This window comes from Papio anubis, chromosome 11, assembly GCF_008728515.1.
Source record: "Papio anubis isolate 15944 chromosome 11, Panubis1.0, whole genome shotgun sequence".
Lineage (NCBI taxonomy): Eukaryota > Metazoa > Chordata > Mammalia > Primates > Cercopithecidae > Papio > Papio anubis.
The window spans coordinates 65,537,834-65,564,986 of record NC_044986.1 but is presented as its reverse complement, the minus strand read 5'-3'; the positions used below and the strand labels follow the sequence as shown (position 1 = coordinate 65,564,986).

The window sequence follows — 27,153 nt, the reverse complement described above, 5'->3', positions numbered from 1 at the left end:
CCTCAGGAGATTAGCGTGTGAGTTGGTAGACCAAGTGGGGAAGATCTGCCACATCCCTGCATCCCTGGTCCAAGGCCTTTGGACTTGGACTGAGCTATGCTACCAGTTTCCTTGGTTCTCCAGCTTGCAGATGGCCTCCACCATCACATGAACCAATTGCCCTAATAAATCTTCTCTCATATGTCTACATATATGCCCTAGTGGTTCTGTCTCTCTGGCAAACCCTGCTTAATACAATAGATTGAGCAATACTTTTGCTGGCTGTGCAACTACATTGCCTCTAGAGATGCCATCTCCTATCTCAGTGCCCATCAGGCTCCCCTGGATACATCTCCGACCTTGTTGCTCATTAAGATAACTGCACCTCTTGGCTTCTTGGCTGGGTGCGGTGCTCACGCCTGTAATCCTAGCACTTTGGGAGTCCAAGGCGGGCAAATTGCCGGAGCTCAGGAGTTCGAGACCAGCCTGGGCAACATGGTGAAACCCTGTCTCTACTAAAACACACACACAAAAAAAATTAGCCAGGTGTGGCAGCGTGCGCCTGTAGTCCCAGCTACTCAGGAGGTTGAGACAGGAGAATTGCTTGAACCCGGGAGGCGGAGGTTGCAGTGAGCTGAGATCGTGCCACTGCACTCCAGCCTGGGCAACAGAGTAAGACTCCATTTCCAAAAAAAAAAAAAGCAACTGCACCTCTTGGCTTCTGATGGTTGAGTACTACCACCTGGCCTCTATTATTTTGGTACCCATTATTCCCACTGCTATTAATAAGCCCAGTTATGTAACAACATCAGCCCTGCCCGTCAGAGGAAAGCCACTGCAGATGGCTCAGAGGTGCTGATTACTCTCACCAGGCTGTTCTTTATTGCTTTGGCCTTCCTGCAAAACAGTCATCTGGTGGGTTTGCAAGGCTTATATAGTCAGTTGATTCTATCATGTGCATTTCCTTAATCCTATTGACCCCTTTTTCCACTGCCGGACATGACAATTCTAGTATTTCCACTTCACTTAAGCGTGGGCTGTCACTTTCTCCAAGTGTCTAAGAGCCATTTTAGCAGAGTCTCAACACCTTCTCCCAGGGTTCTTGCCCAGGCATTAAAACCTGTATCCCAGGAGGGTACACTCACATTGCCAAACACTCCCTTATCCAACTTTGTGTTCTATTGCCATCCCTGGATCAAGAACTTCTAGAGTTAAGTCTTATAGACACCCTCTCAGCTTTTAAGGTCCACATTAGCTACATTCTATAGAACTTTCAGAGTATTTTACCTTTCCTCCTGAGCAAGCCCAACACTTCCCTGTTGGTTTATACTGACTTCACTTTGATATTTATCTGCTGTCTAGGAAGGGAGGTGGGGACAGATCTTGAAGGAGGGTGCGTGTTATCTTTAAGGGTAGAGACCTCTTGATTGTCTTCAACAGGAAAGCATTAGTTTTTTTGTTTTTTGATTGTTGGTTTTTTTGTTTTTTTGGGGGGGGACAGAGTCTCACTCTGTCACCCAGGCTGGAGTGCAGTGGTGTGATCTCGGCTCATTGCAAATTCCACCTCCCAGGTTCAAGTGATTCTCATACCTCAGTCTCCCGAGTAGGATTACAGATGCTCGCCACCACAACCAGCTAATTTTTGTATTTTTAGTAGAGACAGGGTTTCACTATGTTGGCCAGGCTGATCTTGAACTCCTGACCTCAAGTGATCTGCCCGCCTCAGCCTCCCAAAGTGCTGGGATTACAAGCATAAGCCACCACACCTGGCCAGCATTAGTCCTTAAAGCACGGGACTCTTAAATTCAGAGGTTCAAAGGAATCTGAGGATTTAAAACCTGAATGTATCAGCCCGGATGTCTCCATCTCTCAGGGTCCCATTTTTCCCCAGTAAGGACTCTGAGCTTGCATAACACACTGGGCTAAGCTGACAATTTAATATTCTTGGAATTCTGCAATTTTTTTTTTTGAGATGGAGTCTCCCTCTGTCGCCCAGGCTGGATTGCAGTGACATGATCTTGGCTCACTGCAACCTCCCAGGTTTGAACCGCCCAGGTTCAAGCAATTCTCCTGCTTCAGCCTCCCGAGTAGCTGGCATTATAGATGCCTGCCACCACGCCCAGCTAATTTTTGTATTTTTAGTAGAGACAGTGTTTCGCCATGTTGGCCAGGCTGATCTCAAACTCCTGACCTCAGGTAATCCACCCGCCTCAGCCCCCACAAAGCGTTGGGATTGCAGGCGTGAGCCATCGCGCCCAGCCATCTGCTATTCTCATAAGTCCTGGGCCTGGTCCTCAGCCTTTTGAGTCCTTCTATTACAGAAAAGAGTTTCTTAATATGCTGCCAAGGAGGCACTATGATTTTCACATTTAGCCTTTAATTAATCATCCTTAGCCTTTCATTGTCTTTTTCAAAAGCACTAATTAAGTACAGCAATAGCCAACCAATACCATTGTCTTTATTATCACTACTTGCCAACATTTCTCAGACTCCTAGTACATTATACCCTGGTGCACTCCCTTCCACTGGTACACCATCTCGGTTCATCACCAGTGAAAATTTTAACAATTGCACTGCTATCTTGTGCCTGTGCTCATCTACGGCCAAGGATGGAGTCCTTATTGCCAGCCAGGCAGCAGGCAATCTAGCTCCAAAATCCCATCTCAGCATCCATTTCCTATCCCTCCTGGCACAACCTGTCACAAGTTGTGTTCTCCAAGAAGCAAATTCTGAGATGGAAACCAGCAGAAAATTTCTAAGGGAGCACTCTCAGGATAGACACCTATGAGTGGAATGGAAGGAAGTAAAACTGAGTAAAGAAGAAATTGAGCTACAAAGTAGTCCCAGCACAACCTGAGCTGACCCTGTGGGGAGTTTTGAATCTGTATGACCCTTCCGAGTTCAGGCCTTGATATACCCACGTCAGCCAGTCACTGGATGCAGGCTGCCCTGCAAACAGCATGACCTTGGGCAAGGTGGCTCTCGCCAGCAGAGATTAATTTGAGTAAGTATTCAGTTCTGAAGCTGGAATCTGGACAGTGTAGCACAGAATCCATGATGGCAATGCAAGGAGGCTTTTCAGAACTAAGGGGAACAGAGATGGAACTATCTTTCAGGTGAGGAAGTGCTTTGAGAGGTATAACCCTCTTGCTAAGGCATCATTGCTTTCTTCACCTGCTAGTTAGTATGATTTAATTCTAGTTACAAAACTTGTGTTTACTGTAGAATACGTTTAAAGTTGTTTTGTTGATAAGACTTCTAGAGAAACGTCTGGCCAAAAATAACTATTTCCTGGGTTTAGAACAAGAGATCCGAGACAACTTAACCTTTGGTTATATTTCTGCTTTAATATATAGTAACATTTGAAAATACGCAGATATCCAGGAAAAAAAGGTAAAGCAGTATGAGGTATTGAGAGCACAACTGTGCTTTAATTTGGGAGTTATTTGGGGTGTTATGTAACAGCAATCGTACTTGTAGATAAACATGTCCACTAGCTCTGCAAACACATTCAAAGGTAATAGTATATAGTACACTCCACACTGTAAAATATGTCAAATACCCCCACTCTACAACAAATTCACTGTGCTTCATTATTTTTTGTTTTGTTTTTATAAGAAAAGGGGCATATCTGTAATTCACAATCCAAGTCAGATTCTTAATTTAGGTACGAAATATTACCTGCCAATTTGCTTCTCAAACCATTTTTTTTAAAAAAAATATATTCTTTAAAGCCATTTTATGGCCATGGGAATCTAATTAATTTCATAATGATGTTGGCTGAATATGATACCAAAAAATGCAGGTATTTTCAAGAACAATAAGATAGATAACAGCATTAAAGCATAATCCTTTAAGAATTCATGAGAAAAAAAGGATGATAAAACTTAAGCTTCTTTTTCAGATGTTTAAAAATGTCTATAAAATCCTTTGTCCTAAGGTTGATCATTTAACCATGGTACACAAAATATGCTAAATACATTGCCTGGTGTCAAGGTGGGAAAATTCTCTTTTATATCATAAAATCCTCTTCTAATCCATGTTGACCCAAGTCCTGGCTGTCTGAGGACAGATTCCTGTCAAGAGACCTAAGGTTGTCATGGAAAGCATCACTTTCATCTACTGGTTGGTAATCTTGTTCCATTTCAGTTACAAAGCCACTCCCAGATCCTGATCCAGAGCCGGAGCCGGAACCTGATCCAGAATAGTCCTCAGAAAGTGGGAAGATACGATTCAAGTCCTGGATTCTTGTCTTTCTGAAGTATGAAAGAAAAATGGGAAAAAAAAACAGTAGAGTTTGATATGTGGGAAAGATAATTTTAACAGTTTTTTTTTTTAAGATAAGGAGATAAATAGAGCGATCTAGTTGCTTAAATTAAGAGATTTAAAAGCTTCCAAATTATTCAATGTTTTAAAACCAACAAAAAAACAGGTCAAATGTTCCTATGTGTTTGCCTATACTTATTGCACCGATCAACTCCACATCTACCTATTGCAGATAAACAGTGTTAATTTTGTTATCACTAGCATATACATTCTATATTTGAAATTTACTTAAGAAATCATTTTTATTTTTATTTTTTTAATTTTTATTTTTGGAGACAGAGTCTTGCTCTGTTGCCCAGGCTGGAGTGCAGTGGTGCCATCTCAGCTCACTGCAACCTCCGCCTCCCAGGTTCAAGTGATTCTCCTGCCTCAGCCTCCCAAGTAGCTGGGACTACAGGTGTGCACCACCACACTCGGCTAATTTTTGTATTTTTAGTAGAGATGGGGTTTCACCATATTGGCCAGGCTGGTCTTAAACTCCTGACCTTGTGAACCACCCACCTCAGCCTCCCAAAGTCCTGGGATTACAGGCGTGAGCCACTGCACCCGGCCCAATAAATCATTTTTAAAAGAAGGCCTCTTGGCCGGGTGTGGTGGCTCATGTCTGTAATCCAAGCACTTTGGGAGGCCAAGGTAGGTGATCAATTGAGGTCAGGAGCTCGAAACCAGCCTGACTAATATGGTGAAACCCCGTCTGTACTGAAAATACAAAAATTAACCAGGCGTGGTGGCACACGCTTGTAATCCCAGCTACTCAGAAGGCTGTGGTGACAGAATCACTTGAACCAGGGAGGCAGAGGTTGCAGTGAGCCAAGATCGCGCCATTGCACTCCAGCCTGGGCAACAGAGCAAGACCGTCTCAAAAAAAGACCTCTTTCTCTCTAAAGGAAGGACAAACTGCCAGGTGCGGTGGCTCACGCCTGTAATCCTAGCACTTTGGGAGACTAAGGCAGGTGGATCACCTGAGGTCAGAGTTTTGAGACCAGCTTGGCCAACATGGTGAAACCCCGTTTCTACTAACAATACAAAAATTAGCCGGGCATGGTGGTGCATGCCTGTAATCCCAGCTACTTAAGAGGCTGAAGCAGGAGAATCGCTTGAACCTGGGAGGCGGAGGTTGCCGTGAGCCGAGATTGTGCCACTGCACTCCAGTCTGGGCTACGAGAGCAAAACTCCGTACCCTCCACCAAAAAAAAAGAGAAAGGACAAACAACTAACAACTATGTCAGCCCAGACAGATGACATTTTTTCCTAAATTAAAATTTCCATAAAAGTTCTAATAATTTACAGTGCTTCAACAAAGCTCACTTTTGAGAAATTCTTTGTAAGAAGCTAAGCTTTATATATATATACCAGCATATAAACATTCAATTTCCTATCAAAAAATTACCCTGTCTCCAACTTGCATTCATTCAGCTGAAGAGTGCTGAAAGGTAAGGCTGCCTTCTGGGTTGACTGTGATGATTAGAAATTCAAAGAGCACAAAATGGTCCGAGCAATGACGACAGCCCTCGGTGACAGAACAGGGTAACGAAGGATCAGAGACAAAAGCTGAGTGTCACAGCTTACAAGTCATTTCCTCCATGAAAATAATAAACCACCAGCATATAACCAATTAGAGTTTTAATTCATGTACACATTCAATAAATATTTGTTGAACATCTGGTCCTTGTTTTGAGGGCCTGGGATAGAACAGAGGCAGACCAATGAAGCTCCTGCTCAAGAAGTTTTTATTTTAGTGGCGAAGACAGACAATCAGTGAATAAATGAATCAGGAAAATCGTAGGTGGTACAGATAAATGAAATTGACTAATGTAATAGGGAGTGACCAGGTGGCTACTTTAGCCTGGGGTGTCAGAGCTGGAAACACAGATTTGGTAGTTAAACCCTTGGAACCAATGGAGGTCATCGACAGAAAACATGTAGATAGAGAAGGGGGACCAGGCCACAGCCAGGGTCACACCAACATGTTAAATATTGAGCAGAGGAAAAAGCACAACCAGAGAAGTAGGAAGAAACAGGATAAGGCAAGGCATGTAAGCCCCAAGAAAAAAGCATTTCAAGGGAGGGGTTAACAATTTTTTTTTTTTCTTGTAAAAGAAAGGGCCTTCTTCTGTTGTGTGGGCTGGAGTGCAGTGGCATGATCATGGCTCACTGCAGCCTCACCCTCCCGAACTCAAGCCGTCCTCCCACCTCAGCTTCCTTTGTAGCTGGGACCACAGGCGTGAGTCACCATGCCCGGCTAATTTTTCTATTTTTTGTAGATAGGGTCTCACTATGTTGCCCAGGCAGGCTCGTCTTGAACTCCTGAGCTCAAGTGATCCTCCTGCCTTGGCCTCCCAAAGTGCTGGGATTACATGCATGGCACAGTCAGCCATTTTTGAAGGCAATTAAGGGTCAAGTAAGCTGAAAATAGAGAAGTAATCAGTGACTTTGTCAACCAGGGTGGAGTGTAGGAACAGAAGTCTAGCTGCAGAGGGGGTGAGGAAAGGAGGGAGCAGGCATGGGTGGCCCTTTCAGGAGATGTTATTGTGAAGAGGTGCAGAGAAGGGCAACTGCTGGAGAGGACACAGAGTCAAAGGAGAGATGTTGCCTGAACATAGGAGATACTAAAGTACTGAGATACTGATGGGAAGAAGACACTGGGTTCGGAGAGATAACTGCAGAATGGAAGTCCTGGAGAAGATGCATGGGAAAAGGATACTGGCCATAAAAAGAGGTGGCCTTGGAAGCTGCAACAGCCAGGGTCCAATCAGGAAACTTCTCCAGATCTTTAACACAGAGGGAATTCCTCATACAGGTGATGGAGGAGAAGTAAAGCCAAATGGGGGATAGCGAGGTAACCCAGAGATTAGCAATAGCAAGAAAATATTTCCCTCGGCTGGGCGCAGTGGCTCATGCCTGTAATCCCAACACTTGGGGAGACTGAGGCAGGCAGATCAATTGACGTCAGAAGTTCAAGACCAGCCTGGTCAACATGGCAAAATCCCATCTCTACCAAAAATACAAAATTAGCTGGGCATAGTGGCACGCCTGTAATCCCAGCTACTCAGGAGGCTGAGGCAGGTGAATAGCTTGAACCTGGGAGGCAGAGGTGGCAGTGAGCCAAGATCGCACCACTGCATTCCAGCCTGGGTAACAAGAGTGAGACTCTGAAAAAAAGAAAGAAAGAAGGAAAGAAGGAAAGAAGGAAAAGAAAGAAAAGAAAGAAAGAAAGAAAGAAGAAAGAAAAGAAAAGAAAGAAAGAAAGAAAGAAAGAAAGAAAGAAAGAAAGAAGGAGAAAGAAAGAAAGAAAGAAGGAAAGAAAAGAGAAAGAAAGAAAGAAGAAAAGAAAAGAAATACTGCCCTCTTTGGGCTACAGCTATAGTGGAAGGAGGTTGTCTATTTCCTGAGCCCGGGGATTAGAGGCATCTGGTGGGAGCTGAGGCCATGGGCGAAACACAGTCCTGCCCAAGGTGCCACCCAAGGCAGGGAGTAAGGAGAAGAAACATGCCTCTCTCCCTTCCTCCCAAGCTCTCAATCTCTCTTCCTTGCCTCCCATCGGCCAAAGTCAGCCACAGCCCTGGGAGCCTGAGAAATGCAGACCCCAGGGGTCAGTTCTCCTCCCACCCCACAGCTAGTACAGAGCAGGGCCAGGGGAGGACAGGAGGATCACAGGGCAAAAGGGCTTGGGATTGGCACAGAAGCAAGGACCATTCTTTCGCAATGACGGGAAGGAAAGCACAGGGTCAGGGTGAGAAGCAAAGTTACTGGCTTTGAGGAAGGAAAATAGAGATTTGAGCAGAGGAGGAACGGTGTGCAAGCGTTCTTTTGGAGAATTTGAGCTATTCTCTTAACATTTTGTTTTATTTTTTAATTTTAGTTTTAATTGTATTTATTCATTTTAAATGTATTTATTTATTTTGAGACAAGGTTTTACTCTGTCACCCTGGCTGGAATGCAGTGCCACACCACGGCTCACTTCAGCCTTGACCTCTCAGGATCAAGCAATCCTCCCACCTCAGCCTCCCGAGTCACTGGGACCACAGGCATGCCTGGCTAGTTTTTGTATTTTTCTGTAGAGACGAGGTTTCTCCATGTTTGGCTAATTTTTGTATTTTTCTGTAGAGACAGGGTTTCTCCATGTTACCCAGGCTGGTCTCAAAGCAATCTGCCTGCAATCTGCCTGCCTTGGCCTCCCAATCTGCCTGCCTCAGCCTCTTAATAGCTGGGATTACAGGCGTGCCACCATGCCCAGCTAATTTTTGTATTTTTAGTAGAAATGGGTTTCCGCCATGTTGGCCAGGCTGGTCTCCAACTCCTGACCTCAAGCAATCTGCCTTGGCCTCCCAAAGTGTTGGGATTACAGGCGTGAGCTATAGTGCCTGGCCACTAATTTTTAAACAGAGATGGGGTCTTGCTGTGTTGCCCAGGCTGGTATCAAATTCTTGGCCTCAAGTGATCCTCCCACCTCAGTCTCCCAAACTGGGGGGATTACAGGCATGAGCCACTGCAGCCTAACATTTTAGATTTAAATGAATTAGTATTGAAACCAATGACTTAAAGTAATGGAGGATGCTGTAATATTACATTCAAACTTAATGCTGAGACCTTAAAGTATGAATGCAGGAGTAGGACTACAAAGTACAAAGCTGCATATTGAAGACTGTAATGATGTAATCACTAACGCAGTGAATACCAGTGATGGAGAAAGTCACCAGCGCTGGGAATGGTGGCTCATGCCTGTAATTCCAGCACTTTGGGATGCTGAGGTGGGAACTGCTTGAGCTTAGGAGTACATGACCAGCCTAGGAAACATACAGAGACCCCCATCTCTACAAAAAAAAATTTTTTTTTAATTAGCTGGGCATGGTGCTCTGTGCCTGTGGTCCCAGCTACTAGGGAGGCTGAGGCAGGAAGATCACTTGAGGAGTTTGAGGCTGCGGTGAGCTATGATCACACCACTGCACTCCATCCTGGGTGACAGAGAAGACCCTGTCTCAAAAAAAAAAAAAAAAAAAAAAGAGGAAGTCACCAGGATCCCAAAGTGATGTGAAATGTACCTGGTTTGGAGCACGATGAACCACCTGGCTTTGAGGATAATGATTTTCTAGGTTTGAGCCTGGAGATTAAAACTTTTATAATAATCCTTTTCTTAGTATATATATTTTGCTGCATCCTATATAGCTTTAGTATTCATTGAATTAATGGTTTCTAATATAATTCAATTTTTGTTACTCATGAATTTATATCAGGTCTTTTTTACAAGTTTAAAGCAAGTTTTATCTGATCAAGAAGAGATTTGATTTTTGTTTTACAAGTCATGGCCAATTATTCTTCCTTTCCCTAATTTTTTTTTTTTTTTTTTGAGACAGGGTCTCACTGTGTTGCCCAGGCTGGAGTGCAATGGCATAAATAGGGTTCACTGCAGGCTCAACCTAGGCTCAAGAGATTCTCCCACCTCAGCCTCCCGAGTAGCTGGGACCACAAGTGCACATCACCATGCCTGGCTAATTTTTGTATTTTTTGTAGAGATGGGGTCTTGCTGTATTGCCCAGGCTGGTCCCAAACCTCCTGGGCTCAAGGGATCCTCCCACCTCAGCCTCCCAAGGTGCTGGGATTATAGGCATGAGCCTCTGCACCTGGCCATTTTAAAAAATAATTACCATCTAATTGAAGAACATTTTTTAATATAAAAAATGTATTTGAAATAGAGATAGGGTCTCACTATGTTGCCCAGGCTGGTCTCAAACTCCTGGGCTCAAACAATTCTCCTGCCTCGGCCTCCCAAAGTGCTGGGATTACAGGCATGAGCCTCCATCCCTAGCAGAAGAACACTTTAATCACCTCCTCCAAGAAAAAACCTCGTGGCCGGGCGCGGTGGCTCAAGCCTGTAATCCCAGCACTTTGGGAGGCCGAGACGGGCGGATCACGAGGTCAGGAGATCGAGACCATCCTGGCTAACATGGTGAAACCCCGTCTCTACTAAAAAATACAAAAAAAAACTAGCCGGGCGAAGTGGCGGGCGCCTGTGGTCCCAGCTACTCGGGAGGCTGAGGCAGGAGAATGGCGTGAACCCGGGAGGCGGAGCTTGCAGTGAGCTGAGATCCGGCCACCGCACTCCAGCCTGGGCGACAGAGCCAGACTCAGTCTCAAAAAAAAAAAAAAAAAAAGAAAAAACCTCATACCCATTAGCAGTCACTCCTTATTCCTCCCTTTCCCCAGCCCCTGGAACCCACTAATCTGCTTCCTGCCTCTAGGGATTTGCCTCTATTCTGGACATTTCATCTAAATTGAATCATACAATATGTGGCTTTTTGTGTCTGGCCTTCCTTCACTCTGCATAATGTTTCCAAGGTTTATCTATGTTGTAGCATGTGTCAGTACTTCATTCTTTTTATGACCCAATAATATCCTTTGTATGCTTATATCACATTTTGCTTATCCATTCAGTTAATTATTGGATTTTAATATATAGTGTGTTCTGTTTACACAAATAAAACAATGTTCAATCATTTTCAATACCTGTTGATGAAAAGCCCTCAATGCTCCTGTCTACCATCCACAAAAAAACTTTCAAAAACAGGTGAATCATGTATACTCGCACATGTCATATGCCAGTGTATACAGTACAGTTTTACTATGTACTGCAGAGTAAGAGCCAAACTACCAAAGCAAGAGCTTGAATCAAAACACTCTGGACAGCTTGAAGAAAAACACTCCCACATCTGTGCCAAAAGGTTGTGAAATTAGGGACACTTTAAAATTAGAGAAAAGGCCAGGCATGGTGGCTCATGCTTCTAATCTCAATACTTTGGGAGGCCGAGGCGAGTGGATCACCTGAGGTCAGGAGTTCGAGACCAGCCTGGCCAAGATGATGAAACCCCGTCTCCACTAAAAATACAAAAAATTAGTCTGGGCGCGGTGGCTTACGCCTGTAATCCCAGCATTTTGGGAGGTCAAGGCAGGCAGATCACTAGGTCAGGAGATTGAGACCATCCTGGCTAATAAGGTGAAACCCCATCTCTACTAAAAATACAAAAAAATTAGCTGAGAGTGGTGGCAGGTTCCTGTAGTCCCAGCTACTCTGGAGGCTGAGGCGGGAGAATGGCGTGAACCCAAGAGGTGGAGCTTGCAGTGAGTCGAGAATAAGCCACTGCACTCCAGCCTGGGCGACAGAGTGAGATTCCATCTCAAAAAAAAAAAAAATTCAGCTGGGCATGGTGGCGGGCGCCTGAAATCCCAGCTGCTCGGGAGGCTGAAGCAGGAGAATCACTTGAATCTAGGAGGCAGAGGTTGCAGTGAGCTGAGATCGCACCATTGCACTCCAGCCTGGGCAAGAAAAGTGAAACTCTGTCTCAAAAATAAATAAATAAATAAATAAATAAATAAATAAATAAATAAATAATTAGAGAAAAGTCCACTTACGGAAAAAGGTCAGTCCTCAGCCGGGGGATCTTGTTGGATTCACTTGGAAGTAGGTCGAACATTGGTCCTTTTTCTTCAACGCAGTTTGCGGAATTACTGTCTGGATTGCAGCGCACCCATTGGTACCTGGCTGGATAACCTGCGGAACAAGGAACCCACATTGTTACTAAGTATCTACTACACAGCTTCTAATCACTCTGTCTTAAGAAGCTTTTATTTTTGTTTTTTTTTTCAAGACAGGGTCTCACTCTGCTGCCCAAGCTGGAGTGCAGTACTGTGATCATAGCTCACTGCAACCTTCAACTCCTGGGCTCAAGCCATTCTCCCACCCCAGCCTCCTGAGTAACTGGGACTACAGGCGCACCACCATGCCCAACTAGTTTTGGTTTGTTTTGTTTTTTGTTTTTGTTTTGTTTTGTTTTGTTTTGTTTGGAGAGATGGGGTCTCACTATGCGCCCAGGTTGGTCTCAAATGCCTGGGCTCAAGCAATCCTCCTGCCTTGGCCTCCCAGAGTGCTAAGATTACAGGCATGAGCCACTGCACCCAGCCTGCCCTAAGAAGGTTTTAACTAAATAGATTCTAAATTTGGTAAAAGGCAAAATGTAGACAGATTTTACGCCCATTCATATAACAGCAGCACCTACTACGTGCCAGCGTTTTATATAAATTGTCCTTCTTACTACATTCCAAAAAGTAGCAGAGTTTAAAGTTAGAATAGGCCTTGGAATCAGCTGCCTGGAGGGAAGTCCCAGCTCTGCTGACTTGTTATGAAACCTTAACTTCTCTGAACCCTTACTGTAATATGAAGATACTAATAGTGCCATAAATCTATCACAAAAATTAAACGAGAAAATAAACGTAAAGAATTTAACACAGTGCCAGGCACACAGCAAACACTTGATAATATTAACTGTTGTTACTTTTGTACTATTATCTCAATTTTACACAAAAGAAAATTGCAGCCACACAGGCTCTAAGGAAAGAATCCAGGATTCCAACCCACATCTGACCCCAAAGCCCACATCTTTTCATAGAGATGAGTCAAATCAGGTTCAGAAAGGGGAAGGAACACACTGTGTGGTACCCGTGGTATTACAGAATTCTAGTTCTTGTGTTTTAGGGCCATACAGTATCCTTAGGAATGAAAAGTAGATAACAATTTGTCCTGTGTCTTTGCACTCAGATTTCACAAGAACAAGTCTCCTCTATCCACAGAGGCCCAGGCAGCTTGGAATATCTGAGTCTCAGCTTCTTCTGAATTTCATTTCTACGGAAAAGGTTCCAAATCTGATGTTATAAGGTTATATAGGAGATTTATTTATTTATTTATCTTATTTTGTTTTATTTTATTGAGAGAGAGTCTTTCTCTGTTGCCCAGGCTGGAGTGCAGTGGCACAATCTCGGCTCATGGCAGCCTCCACCTCCCGAGTTCAAGCAATTTTTCTGCTTCACCCTCTGAAGTAACTGGGATTACAGGTGCTCACCACCACGCCCAGCTAATTTTTTGTATTTTTAGTAGAGATAGGGTTTCACCATGTTGCCCAAGTTGGCCTCGAACTCCTGAGCTCAGGCAATCCACCCACCTCAGCCTCTGAAAGTGCAAGGATTACAGGCGTGAGCCACTGTGCCTGGCCTATATAGGAGGTTCTTTATTAGCTAATGAAATAAAATCTTCCTTCCTCAATTTAGCAAAGACAAAGGCCTGGTGGCGAGAAATACTTCACCGCCCTTCAAAAAGTTCATCTCCTCCCCACTCCAAGCATACACTTTATTCTAATAAGTGCAACTAATAATTATCTAGCAAGAAGGAACATGTCTAGGATTCTTGAAAGGCAGGAAGGGTGGTTTTAAAGCTCACCACAAAATAATGGAAAACACTCAGATAAATTACAAGGCATCAACTCATAAGAGAATACTAACCAAATGAAGAAAAGTCCTTTTTTTTTTTTTTTTTTTTTTTATGGAGTCTCGCTCTGTTACCCAGGCTCGAGTGCAGTGGTACAATCTCGGCTCACTGCAACCTCTGCCTCCCAGGTTCAAGCGATTCTCCTGCCTTAGCCTCCTGAGTAGCTGGGATGACAGGTGCCCACAATCACACCCGGCTAACTTTTGTAGTTTTAGTAGGGACACGGTTTCATCATGTTGGCCAGGCTGGTCTCGAACTCCTGACCTCAGGTGATCCACCCACCTCGGTCTCCCAAAGTGCTGGGATTACAGGCATGAGCCACCACGCCCAGTCAAAAGTACTTTTTATGGAAAAGATGATGTGGCATTGTAGAAAAATCTATACTTAAAAATGAGTGAGAGGGTGAGAGGCCGGTAGGGCAATACCTTTTTTTTTTTTTTTTTTTAATCAAATAAAAGTAAAAATTAGGCTGGGTATGATAGCTCACGCCTGAAGTCCCAGCACTTTGGGAGACTGAGGTGGGAGGATCACTTGAGCCGAGGAGTTCATACCAGGCTTGGGCAACATAGGTAGACTCCCACCTCTGCCAAAAAAAAAAAAAAAAAAAAAAAGATTTTAAAAATTAGCTGGATGTGGTAGCATGCACCTGTAGTCCCAGCTGCTTAAGAGGATTGCTTAAGCCTGGGAGGTCACAGTGAGCCAAGATTGCATGACTGCACCCAAGCCTGGGTGACAGAGCAGACTGTCTCACAAGAAAAAATTTACAAAATTAAAAATAAATAAAAATAACTGAGAAACTCAGAATACCACTTTGTGTGAATAAAAGTTTCAATTATATAAACAGACATGGGGGGGAAACGGAAGGAAATACACAAAAATAACTGGTGGCAGAATCTTTGTTTTTTTTTTTTTCTCATTTTGTTTTCTAAATTGCTATAATAAACAATATTCCTCTAAAAACATAAACATTAAACACTTTAATATAGAAAACAGTAAATATTCTCCCATTGGATTTTCTTTCTTTTCTTTGTAACTATATATTATTCTATCATAATCTTTCCTGTGATTCCTGAGTATAGCTTACAATGTCTGGTCTGGGAGAGCTGTTTGTCCAAAATGAGTTAGCTCTGCCACTGCCTGGAGGCTGGGGATAAGGCAGGCAAAATTACTTTTCAATGTCTGCCCCTTACTGGCTGTGTGATCTTGGCCAACTTAAACTCCCTGTGCCTCAATTTTCTCATCTGTAGGATGGAGCAGTAATAGAGCTAATAATGAGATACAAATGTTAGGTTCTCAGAGTAGTACCTAGCACGTAGTCAGAGCTCTTCACTGCTAGTTTCTCTCATGAGAAGGAGGACCACAATGGCCTATGATCTCTGATAGTGAACATCTTATAAATTTAAATTCAAATTCCTATTCTACCATTTAGTATCTCTAGGATTCTCAATTTATGGACTTTCTTTCTTTCTTTCTTTTTTCTTTCTTTCTTTTATTTTTTTTATTTTTTATTTTATTTTGAGATAGAGTCTGGCTCTGTTGCCCAGGCTGGAGTGCCGTGGCACATTTCAGCTCACTGCAACTTCCGCCACTTGAGTTCAAGCTATTCTTCTGCCTCAGGCTCCCGAGTAGCTGGGATTACAGGCGTGTGTCACCATGCCCAGCTACTTTTTTGCATTTTTAGTAGAGACGGAGTTAGCCAGGATGGTCTCGATCTCCTGACTTCGTGATCCGCTTGCCTCAGCCTCCCAAAGTGCTGGGATTAACAGGCGTGAGCCTCCACGCCTGGCCTAGTTCCCCTCTTTCTTTCCTTTTGATTCTTTCCTGAGGTAGCATTAGTTTGGCATCTAATTGCTACTTATACGTCTCTTCCTGTAGGCGAAATAAAAATCCAGCATCCTCTCCAGCAGAGGGCGGTGTCTTCACACCTTATGCTGTCTAGACCAGCTCTGTCCAATAGAAACATAAAGCAAACCACATAGAGTTTTCAATGTTCTAGCGGCCATATTTTTAAAAGTAAAAAGTAACAGGTGAAATTAATTGTAATATATTTTGTTTAACCTAAAAATATATTCAAATATTGTCCTTTAACATATCATCAATATAAAAGTTATTAATGGGATATTTTGCATTCTTTTCTTCTTACTAAGGCTTCCAAATCGTGTATATTTTGCATTCACAGCATGTCCCAATTTGGCCTCGCCACATTTCAAGTGTTCAGCAGCCACAAGTGACTTGTGGCTACCATACTGGACACAGCAGGCCTAGGCAGTCCTTCTGCAAGCCACTGACACACTGAATATCAAGCTGAGAAAATTGCTTACATAGGAAGCTAAACAGAAAAATAATGCTTAATGAGAAAGCATCCAGGTGAAAGACCAATCTTTTCACCAGCATGACAAATGCAACTGTAGCAAATTAGTAAAAAATATTTCTAGAATACAAAATTCCCCCAGAGTTCAGAATCTCAGCTAATTAAAAATGGTAATGAAGTCTTTCTTCTTGGGGGTGATGAAAATGTTCTAAAAGCAATTATAGTGATGGCTGCATGACTCTGAACATACTAAACAACACTGAATTGAACACTTTTTTTTTTTTTTTTTTGAGACAGTCTTACTCCATCATCCAGGCTGAAGTGCAGTGATGCGATCTCAGCTAACTGCAACCTCCGCCTCCCAGGTTCAAGTGATTCTCCTGCCTCAGTCTCGCAAGTAGCTGGAATTACAGGTGCACGCTACCACGCCCAGTTAATTTTTGTATTTTTAGTAGAGACAAGTTCTCGCCATGTTGGCCAGACTGGTCTCAAACTCCTGACCTCAAGTGATCCACCTGCCTTGGCCTCCCAAAGTGCTGGAATTACAAGCATCAGCCACCACACCTGGCCTAATCATTGAATCAAACATTTTTAATGGGTGAATTGTATGGTATGTGAACACCATCTCAACAAAGCTATTTTAAAATTTTATAAATATATCAAAAGTAGAAGGATTCCCACTCCAAAAGTCTATCTAATTCGGGGCCGATGATGTTAAATGTACTTTAAAATAAAGAACAAGTTACACACACTAAATTCTTGACATAGCTATTCAAGGGCGTTGGCAGGATGTGAAAATTTGCAGTTCCAGCCCCTGTGGTTGTGAGAGTATCTTGACTCTATCTTGCTTGAGATAAATGTCTTGTGATTACAGTGGGTATGCTCATGGACAGAAATGTTATCTTCCTAAAAGGCCCACTGATGGGATTTGTTGGTTAATTGTGAGGTGGATTCCAAGGGAAAGAATGGTTTTTATTTGAATCCTATCCCTCACTGCCCACCTCCCCCACCACCCTGAATCCTCATACTTTCTATGAGTAAATGTTACCAAGGCAAACAACTTTCTCTAATAGTCCATACCTTTTTATATTATGGCACTAACTTTTCCCCCAACACAATCACAATGTACTAAATTTTTTTTTGTTTTTTGAGACGGAGTCTCAGTCTATCGCCCAGGCTGGAGTGCAGAGACATGATCTTGGCTCACTGCAACCTCCACCTCCCAGGTTCAAGTGGTTCTCCTGCCTCAGCCTCTTGAGTAGCTGGGATTACAGGTGCATACCACCATGTCCGGCTAATTTTTGTATTTTTAGTAGAGACGGGGGTTTCACCATGTTGGCCAGGCTGGTCTTTAACTCCTGACCTCAAGTAATCCACCTTCCTCGTTCTCCCAAAGTGCTAAGACTATAGACGTGAGCCATTGCACCGGGCCTAATTTCCTATTCTTAATGGAAACTTACTGCAGGCATGTTAGAGAAACTTAAGCAGCAACTACCATGAAGGGGAAAAGAAGACCATTTGATTCATTCAGAATGGTAGCATTATCTAAGCCGGAGTGACTTCCTCCTGGTCTATCAATTCCACAGGACGGTTAAGCTTCCCCAACTCTTGCACGGTTTGACAAGCTATAAAAAGCTCCTAAGTTTACTTTCAATTTCTCCCTCAGTTCAGTGGGAAATATTATAGCAAGGGCTACAGTCAAAGGATTTTTTGTTTGTTTGTTTGTTTGTTTGTTTGTTTAAATAAAGAAAACCTCTAATCCATGAGCTGCAGTAGAAAGTTAATTCTGACCTTGAAATTAGACGACCAGTTCAGTTGTTAATTAGTTGTAATGGGTCTTGGGCATGACTCACAAATTTTTTGCAAGAGGTTGATGTATAGAGCAAATGAGATGAGAAATGTCAGATCCAGTTTTCTCCTCTATAATTAATGCTAATTCCTCCTCACAGGGAATGTGTTGATAATTACCAGAGAATGGATGTGAAATCACTTTACAAACAGCAGCACAATGAGTGGATCAATATCGTTCCTGTGAGCTAGGAGACAGTATACAGTGGACACATGGGGGCCTGGCCCCCTTGGCTGCACCTGTTCATGGATATTCCATTTTTTTTTCTTTATGGGTATATTGGAAAAGAGAGGCAATAAGAGTGTAGGATTCACAGGCCTCATCAAATCCCCTGGAGATAGATTAGTCATCTGTGCTCTCCAGCGTAACCCACACATCCCCAAATTTCCATTTCTTTGTGCTCGGTAGACACAATCTTACGCCACATCTTTACTTGGGTTTGACTAATAGTAAAAATATACCACCATCAAATTTATATGTTGAAGTTCTAACCCACAGAATCCCACAATGTGAAATTGTTCAGAAATAGGGTCACTGCAGATACAGTTAGTTAAGATGAGGCCATTAGGGTGGCCTTGATCCAATGTCTGGTAACCTTCTAAGAAGACGGTATTAAGACACGGATGCATGGAGGAAAGACCATGTGCAGACAAGGGAAAAGGTGCCATCTATAAGCCAAGGAGAGAGTCCTCAGAATGCGACCGACCCTGCCAGCACCTTGATCTTGGACTCCCATTTTCAGAACTGTGAGGAAATAAACTTCTGTTGTTTAAGCTACTCAGTCCGTGGTACTTTGTTATGGCAACCTGAGCAAACCATTATAGTAACCTGAAATGGTTTTGAATATGCTCAGTAAAAGCAAGCCAAAAGCCTAGCTGATTTGATCAGCTAAACCAAGGGGCTAGATAAACACTTTTTACAAGACAGGAAGAATGTCGTCGAATAATATCTGGCATTGCGTGGAGGTATGAGGAAATGGTGTCACGACTCTTCACATCACAGCCTTGTGCTGCAGTCACTCACACGTGCAGTCAGTCAGGGACATCTATTTCCCTGCATGCTCAGATGTGGGCACAGGCCCTTGAGCCCGATACCAAGAGCCTTTTTTCGGAAACACCCTAGTTTGTCAGTTTCTCCCTTGTCTCTTTCTATGGTTTCCTTTTCTAACGAAGAGCTAAACCTATGAGGTCATGGTATAAATGCTAGTATTCTATACAATTTCATGACGAATTATTTTCTTTCTTTCTTTCCCTTTCTTTCTTTCCTTTCTCTCTCTTTCTCTCTTCCTCTCTTTCTTTCTTTATGACAGAGTCTTGCACTGTCACCCGGGCTGGAGTACAGTGGTGTGATCTCAGCTCACTGCAACCTCTGCCTCCCAGGTTCAAGCAATTGAGCCTCAGCCTCCTAAGTAGCTGGGATGACAGGTGCGTGCCACCACACCAGGCTAATTTTTTTTGTAATTTTAGTAGAGATGGGGTTTCACTATGTTGGCCAGGGTGGTTTCGAACTCCTGACCTCATGATCCACCTGCCTTGGCCTCCCAAAGTGCTGGGATTACAGGTGTGAGCCACCACGCCCGGTCTTCTTCATTTCTTTCTAATAAATACTGTGCAAGGAAAGTTTTTGTTTTCATTCTAGTTTTCCTTAATGAATCTTAGTGGGAAATTCACGTTTCTGGGAAATTTTGAAAACATAAAGACTTACGTATCTCTGGTTAGGGTATGCTCAGCACCATCTAGCCACTCAAGACTGTACTAAAGTATGGACCTCATTACTCTCGATCTTGTCAGACCACATGGTTATTTGGGAATTATTTCATCAAGCTGAAGATATTCCCCAAAATATCCCAGGGAAGCCTGTTCCCTAAAACTGACAACGTTTTATATTTTTAAAATACATAGATTAATAAAGTTCCAGAAACATTACTTCCTCTTTTTTCAGTATTAGCATAACTAGAAGAAAATTATTTTATAAATTTCTAACATAAAATGAATGTCTCTGCGATCATCTGTAAGATTTCATCTCCACCGGAAGCAAGATCATGACAACCAAAAGTCGCTTTGACGAAACAAATCTAGAAAATGTGTGTCATTGTGACTCAACATTTCCCTTACCATTTGGCCTAACCTAATGTTTTTCGACTATAAGCTCAGCCATCTCTCTATCGAGCCATGATCTCTGTCTTATTTAGACATGATTCCTTATTTACCAAAGAAGAACAAATGGTATTTTTCTTACAAGCCTATCATTTTCATTGTCTCAGTCATTAGAGGTTTTAAGTTGTTTCAGAGTCTGACTAAACAACACTAAATGATAGATAAACGTAGGAAGATATTTCCGAATATGATGTTTCTCTGAGCAACAGTATAAATACCAAATTATTTGGCCTTCTCTTTAAAATCTGAGAGGGTTTACATTAACTATGTCTAACCATAATTGAGTTTTCAGTAATAACCAAATTTATCTTTAAAAAAAAAAGAAGAAAAAAAAATACACACAGTCAGATTCACCCCAATTGGAATATAACATCTCCCAGTATTAAAATAATGATGACACCGTCACAGCGCACTAGAACTTGGGGCTGATGTAGACACTGAGGGGTAGGCAGAAACCCGCAAACACTCAAAGGTGCCATCTCCTCCATGCAACACACACAGGAGTCATTTTCTGGATTCCTTGAGCTTTTTAAAATGTATAAACCTCACATTTTCATCCCAAAATAGCACATTTCAATCATTGTAAGAGTTTACAAGAATGCACAGGCCGCCGAGTTTAATTTTTCTTGGTACCAAACTTAACTGAACTTACATTAAAGGGTTCGGCGACCCCAAATCCTTCTTCTTTGCCTCCTTTCCCATAATATTTATTATACATTCTATGCCTTAAAATGAATCTAATGACTTGTATGGACTATGGGGCTTACAGAGAAGATGGCTGGGGAACAAGACTCCTGAGTCTTACCTTGAACTGAGGATTCCAGAACCAGGATGAGGGCAAGAGCCAGGACGAGCCGACTGCATTTGAGTAGCTTCTGCATCATGACCAACTCACTCCAGCTCTCCCGGCTGCACGCCAACTTCTTGATTAGGAAATGTAGCAGGGTGCTCTCTGTCCCTTTTAGAAAAGGTTCCAAAACCTCAAACCCTGCCCAGAACACACGTCACAATTTCCTGAACAAATAGAAAGAGATCCACATCAAAACCCAGAAAGAAAGTGGGGGGGGGGGGGGAAACACAGTAAAATAACTATTCATACCCATTATGAAACTGTACTGGACTCCCCCCAGGCCTGCTTTTTCAAAAGTTTTGTTGTTTGCCACTTGCCTGCCAGAAATTTTTTTTCCCTACTGAAACAGTAGAATCAGCATTCGGGACAGTTTGTTTTTCCTTTCCTTAGGTATTTTTAGTAGAGACAGGGTTTCACCTCAGGTAACAATCTAAACACGAGATTGCTAATATTGAGAATCTGCTGCATTTTTGATGAGATAAGGGAGCTGGGTGCTGCCTTTTCATCACCGAGCACTTTCAACATAAAACATTAACTTCATTTTATTTTTCACCGGGGAGTAGCATATCTCACTGAGCCAAGCTCATGAAGTGAAACTTCAAAGCTGAGCTCTAACCTTCAAGAATGAGTTGTCGGATTTCAGATGAACAGTTTCTTCTTAAACTCAGTTTCTTGCATTGGATCATCGGCTCTCTATCTCAAGAACATACGATTTTCAGTTACAAAGACCATGGTAAAACAGAAAAATTCTTTTGCATTCCTCTCTCCTTCACACTGAGCATTTCTTATGATTGGATTCCATTTCTACTTTTATCTGTTCTCCTAGTCAAAACTTTCAACTTGAGTTTTGGGTCCTCTGGGCTTGAATAAGCCAGAAATCAGGAACGAGGGAGAGATTGTACTCACAGCGAGCTGCTGGACCTTAGCAAACAACACAAACCTCTGCCTCATGTAGATAAAGGAACAGCATTTTCCCTGGGCATCATGCAGATTTCTGGAGGACTAAGGCTCTATATTAAAGTTATACAATAAAGGTCAGGTGCTGTGGTCCACGCCTGTAATCCCAGCACTTTGGGAGGCCGAGGCAGGTGGATCACGAGGTCAGGAGATCAAGACCATCCTGGCTAACACGGTGAAACCCTGTCTCTACTAAAAATACAAAAAATTAGCCAGGCGTGGTGGCGGGCGCCTGTAGTCCCAGCTACTCGGGAGGCAGGGGTAGGAGAATCACTTGAACCTGGGAGGCAGAGGTTGCAGTGAGCTGAGATCGTGCCATTGCACTCCAGCCTGGGCGACAGAAAGAGATTCCATTTCAAAAAAATAAAAATAATATAATAAAATAAAGTTATACAATAAATACAAGCCTATCATACATCCTTGCCCTTGTGGCGTATACATTTTCCTTACTTCCTTTCAAGATTCAAACACTCTCCATTTCAACATGTCTATCCCTACCGCTACCCCAGACGGCTTAATGCACATGCCCCACTCTCTATTCTCATCCTCGCCCTTGCCTGGCCTTTGATAGGAGGGAGGAGTTTCCCTTCCCTTGTTTTAGGCTTCCTGCTGATTCCTTTACCATTTCCTGCTAAGGACAGAGTCTCACAGACTAATAGTCACGGTGCAAGAACACAAAGAGTGCACATTTTGGTTCTCTTCAGAAGCCCCTCAAATCAGCCAGAAGTGTGTCCTCCAACCCAGGGGCATCTCCAAGCACAGCAACCAACCCCAAAATGCACTGTCCCGGAAAGCTTTCCACTGAGGAACGTTGGTTTCAGTTTGAAATATCAGCTGTCATCTTTGGTCCTTTTTAATCTAACTCCCAATTGAAAACCCTGGCACCAAAACAATAGTTCCCATCAATAACTTTGATGAGTTTCCTACAAATCCCCAGAGCTGATTAGGGCTTGTGCTTTAAAATGGTAATTTTAGGGGCTTTTTCCATTTGGGAACTTCATTGTTTTTTTTTTTCTTTCTTTCTTTCTTTCTTTCTTTCTTTCTTTCTTTCTTTCTTTCTTTCTTTCTTTCTTTCTCTGGGTCATGGTGGTGGTGGTGTTTGTTTTTTATTTTTTTTCCCTCTCTCTCTCTCTGTCGCTTAGGCTGGACCTCCACCTCCTGGGTTCAAGCAAGCAGGTTTGGCTAATTTTCTTTCTCTTTCTTTCTTTCTTTCTTTCTTTCTTTCTTTCTTTCTTTCTTTCTTTCTTTCTTTCTTTTTTTTTGTTGTTGTAGAGATGGGTTTTTTTTCAGGTTGGCCAAGCTGACCTCGAACTCCTGACCTCAGGTGATCCACCTGTCTCAGCCTTCCAAAGTGCTGGGATTACAGACGTGAGCCACAATGCCCAGCTCATGGTGACTTTTAAAGCACAGGTGCAGTATTCATAAGCATTTGCTCTTCATAAGCATTCAGCATAGCGTACCACTACGCTGATAATCAAGTTTCTTTTTCCAAGAAGTCCTCCAGTTTCATTTCCCTAGCCCTACTTCAAGCTGTAGGGGAGTAGGACACATGCTGCAGCAGCTGGAAGTCCTGGGTCCAAGCCCATGTCCGTCACTTACCAGCTGAGCCACGCTGGGCCACTCACTCTTTATGCGTCTCTTGTTCCAGTTGTAATGATGGTGTGGGAAGCCAACAAGAGGATGTCCTCAGGAGCACATGGCATACGCAGTGAGGGAAGCGTTGGCAACAGTCCTCAGGGCTGGGCACGATCTTACCCAAAGATTCCACTATTAACCCAATAGGACCCATATCTTTCCCTAAAATTCAATCTACGATATGCATGTTTTCCACAATTTTAAAAGACAAACCCTATACCAGACTTAATCCTTCTTTTACCAGGCAACCTGAAATGCACCTACTTTACTTCACACACAGTTGATTTGGCCATAAAATGAGTATTCTTATTCCTTCACAGTCACCTGGAACATGACAGAAATCAATTCCTGTTATTTAATAAAGTAACAGGTCACCGGCAGGGCGGGGTGGCTCACACGAGCACTTTGGGAGGCCAAGGCAGGTGGATCACCTAAGGTCAGGAGTTTGAGACTAGCCTGGACAACATGGTGAAACCCTGTCTCTACTAAAAATACAAAAACATTATCTGGACATGGTGGCAGGCACCTCTAATACCAGCTACTCAGGAGGCTGAGGCAGGAGAATTGCTTGAAACTGGGCGGCAGAGTTTGCAGTAAGCAGAGATCGTGCCACTGCACTCCAGCCTGGGCAACAGAGCAAGACTCCATCTCAAAAAAAGAAAAAAAAAAAAAAAGATAAATTGAGGTTATGAGAAGAGATACTGAAGGCAGCATGAAACTGCACAGAAGGGCAGCTCCAAGGCTTATTTCTTTTTTAAAGCTCCAGGTTAAAGATTCCGCCACTAGCAGCCTCTAGGCCTTTTGCTTGCCTCTTCATTGAGAGGGTCTTGACTCTGAACTGGGCACTGCACCAAAAAAAAAAAAAAAAAAAAAAAAACCAGTAAATAGATACTGCACCAAATCTGTATGTTTCATGCAAGGATGGCCCTTGCATGAATTTTTGATTTCTAGAACTAGAAGGGACCTTGCAAATCATCTAGTTCCCTCACTCAGATGAGAAAAATGCCAAGTCCGGAAAGGTTAAATGATTTGCCCCTACTCACACTGTAAGCAAGTGGCAAACCAGGGTTAGAAATCAAGCTTCCTAATCCGTGCCCCCGGATAGATGAGGAATGAACGGGAAACAAGATTAAGATTTGTAAATAATCAAAAGTCCTTTTTGTTATTTTCTTGTAGAGGTACATGCTAAACATTGCTGTTTAGCATGATAAAATGACTAGGATTTGCTTCTAAACAATCCAGTTTGAGGGGGATGGGAAGGGTATAGTGGTGGTTTGATAACTGCTGAAGTTGAGCAATGAGTAAATGAAGGTTCATTCTACTATCCTCCCTACTTTAATATATTTTTGAGAATTTTCATAATAAGCCAGCACAGTTGCCCACATTCGTAATCCCAGCATTTTGGGAGGCCAAGGTTTGCAGATCACTTGAGCTCAGGAGTTTGAAATCAGCCTGGGCAACATGGCAAGACCCCAACTCTATGAAAAACACCCAAATCATCTGGGCATGGTGGCTTATGCTTGTAGTCCCAGTTACTTGGGAGGCTGAGTTGGGAGGCTCGCTTGAGCCAGAGAGGTGGAGGTCGCAGTGAGTCAGATCATGCCACTGTACTGTAGCCTGAGTGACAAAGCCAGACCTCTCTCAAAAAAATTTGTTTTCCATAAAACTTCTAAAAAATTATCATTTAAAAAAGATATCTTCATTTTATTTAGAGTCCATATAAATGAGAAAACATCTGATTTTTAAAAAGATGTTACAGAAAAAAAGGCATATTTTTTTTAAAGTGACTCATTTTTTCATGGATCTCAGGCAACTTTGAGTTTCCTATTATTTTGATTCTACTTCCATTCCCACCCTCAATCATTTAGGCGACAGGGAGACTGTGGCCAAGACAAAAAAAAAAATCGTCGTTCTTTTTTCTTAAGACAAAGTCTTGCTATGTTGCTCAGGCTGGAATCAAATGCCAAGGCTCAAGCAATTCTCCTGCCTCGGCCTCCCAGGTAGCTAGGACTACAGGCACATGCCACGCAGGAAATTATCTTGATGCTTCTCGTCCCAAGGGAGCAGCTCTCATTGTGTCCTTGGTCTCCTTACTGAGTAACAATGGAGGGGTGCCCTGGGAGAGGGCATAGGCTCAAGGGCATCCCTGGCAGGACCATGTAGCTCCTTCTCCAACTCCTCCCTTCTCATCACTTAGCTACACATCTATTAATGTTAGTTTCCCATGGCCTGGTGTGGTGGCTCACGTCTGTAATCCCAGCATTTTGGGAGGCTGAGGCAGACAGATGACTTGAGGTCAAGAGTTCGAGACCAGCCTGGCCAACATGGTGAAACCCCTTCTCTACCAAAAATATAAAAAATTAGCCAGGTGTGGCAGCATGCACCTGTAACCCCAGCTACTCAGGAGGCTGAGGCAGGAGAATCCCTTGAACCTGCCAGGCAGAAGTTGCAGTGAGCTGAGCTTGTGCCACTGTACTCCAGCATGGGCAACAGAGGCAGACTCTGTCTAAAAAAAAAAAAAAAAAAAATAGTTTCCCAAGAGCAAGATTGTCCCCCTTCTTAAAAGTCTTCAGAGTCCTAGTCCAGAAACCTCCCTAGATACCTAAAAGTTGAGGAATTTGGGGTTATTGTATTGTTTTTGTGTCTGTTTTGTTTTGGAGACAGAGTCTTGCTCTGTCACCCAGGTTGGAGCACAGTGGCCCTATCATGGCTCCCTGCAACCTCCACCTTCTGGGTTCAAGTGATCCTCCTGCCTCAGCCTCCTGAGTAGCTGGGATTATGGTCATGTGCCACCACACCCAGCTAATTTTTCTATTTTAAGTAGAGACAGGGTTTTGCCACATTGGCCAGGCTGGTCTTGAATTCTTGGCCTCAAGTGATCTGCCTACCTCAGCCTCCCAAAGTGCTGGGATTACAGGCATGAGCCACTGTGCCCATTCTAAAACTGTACTTTAAAATTTTTTTTCTTTTTTCTTTGAGACAGAGTCTCAACTTTGTTATCAGGCTAGAATGCAGCAATGCAATCATGGCTTACTGCAGCCTTGACCTCCTGGGCTCAAGTAATCCTCCCTCCTCAGCCTCCTGAGTAGCCGAGACTCCAGGCATGCACCACCACACCCAGCTAGTTTTTTAATGTTTTGTAGAGATGGGGTCTCACTATGTTGCCCAGGCTGGTCTTGAACTTGGGCCTTGGCCTCTCAAAGTGCTAGGATTACAGGTATAAGCCACTTTGTCCAGCCAAAATATCCTATTTTTAGAAAAGAAAGGCATTAAAGGACTTCTCAAAATGCTACTCTGAGTCTAATAGGACACAGAATTTCAATTCTAAAACTATAGGGCTTACAAAAAACTATAGGATATTACAAATAGTGGAAACAAATCTCTCAGGATATTTCAGAAAGGGCACAGGAGTAGGCATGTGGGTTAAGGGAGCAGAATGCTTTGAATAGGAATCAAGAAAAGAGGTCTTTATTTGACTTCTTCTTTTTTTTTTTTGAGTCAGAGTCTCGCTCTGTCACCCAGGTTGGAGGGCAGTGGTGCGATCTCAGCTCACTGCAAGCTCCACCTCCCGAGTTCATGCCATTCTCCTGCCTCAGCCTCCTGAGTAGCTGGGACTACAGGTGCCCACCACCATGCCTGGATAATTTTTCGTATTTTTAGTAGAGACAGGGTTTCACCGTGTTAGCCAGGATGGTCTAGATCTCCTGACCTCGTGATCCGCCCACCTTGGCCTCCCAAAGTCCTGGGATTACAGGTCTGAGCCACCGCACCCGGCCT

The 27,153-nt window shown here is 43.1% G+C and overlaps 1 protein-coding gene across 2 annotated transcripts; it reads right to left on the bottom strand.

Annotated features, from left to right (window-relative positions):
- Nucleotides 1-3,306: 3,306 nt before the first annotated feature.
- On the bottom strand, nt 3,307-20,947 carry SRGN (serglycin). 2 transcript variants are annotated; one of them, XM_021943408.2, is made up of 3 exons: nt 20,740-20,947; nt 11,713-11,851; nt 3,307-4,235 (listed from the first exon to the last, which is right to left on the bottom strand). In XM_021943408.2, the coding sequence occupies exons 1-3, from the start codon at nt 20,816-20,818 to the stop codon at nt 3,992-3,994; spliced, it is 462 nt and encodes a 153-aa protein (XP_021799100.2). In that variant the 5' UTR covers nt 20,819-20,947; the 3' UTR covers nt 3,307-3,991. The 2 variants fall into 2 exon arrangements, with proteins under 2 accessions (XP_021799100.2, XP_017818470.2); XM_017962981.2 differs by lacking the exon at nt 11,713-11,851 and having other exon boundaries at nt 20,740-20,798.
- Nucleotides 20,948-27,153: the final 6,206 nt, after the last annotated feature.

Coding starts and splice junctions, on each gene's coding strand:
- SRGN (XM_021943408.2), bottom strand. CDS start 20,818: ATGATGCAGAAGCTACTCAAATGCAGTCGGCTCGTCCTGGCTCTTGCC. Junction 11,852..20,739: donor TCTGGAATCCTCAGTTCAAG/GTAAGACTCAGG, acceptor CTTGTTCCGCAG/GTTATCCAGCCAGGTACCAA. Junction 4,236..11,712: donor CTGAGGACTGACCTTTTTCC/GTAAGTGGACTT, acceptor TTCATACTTCAG/AAAGACAAGAATCCAGGACT.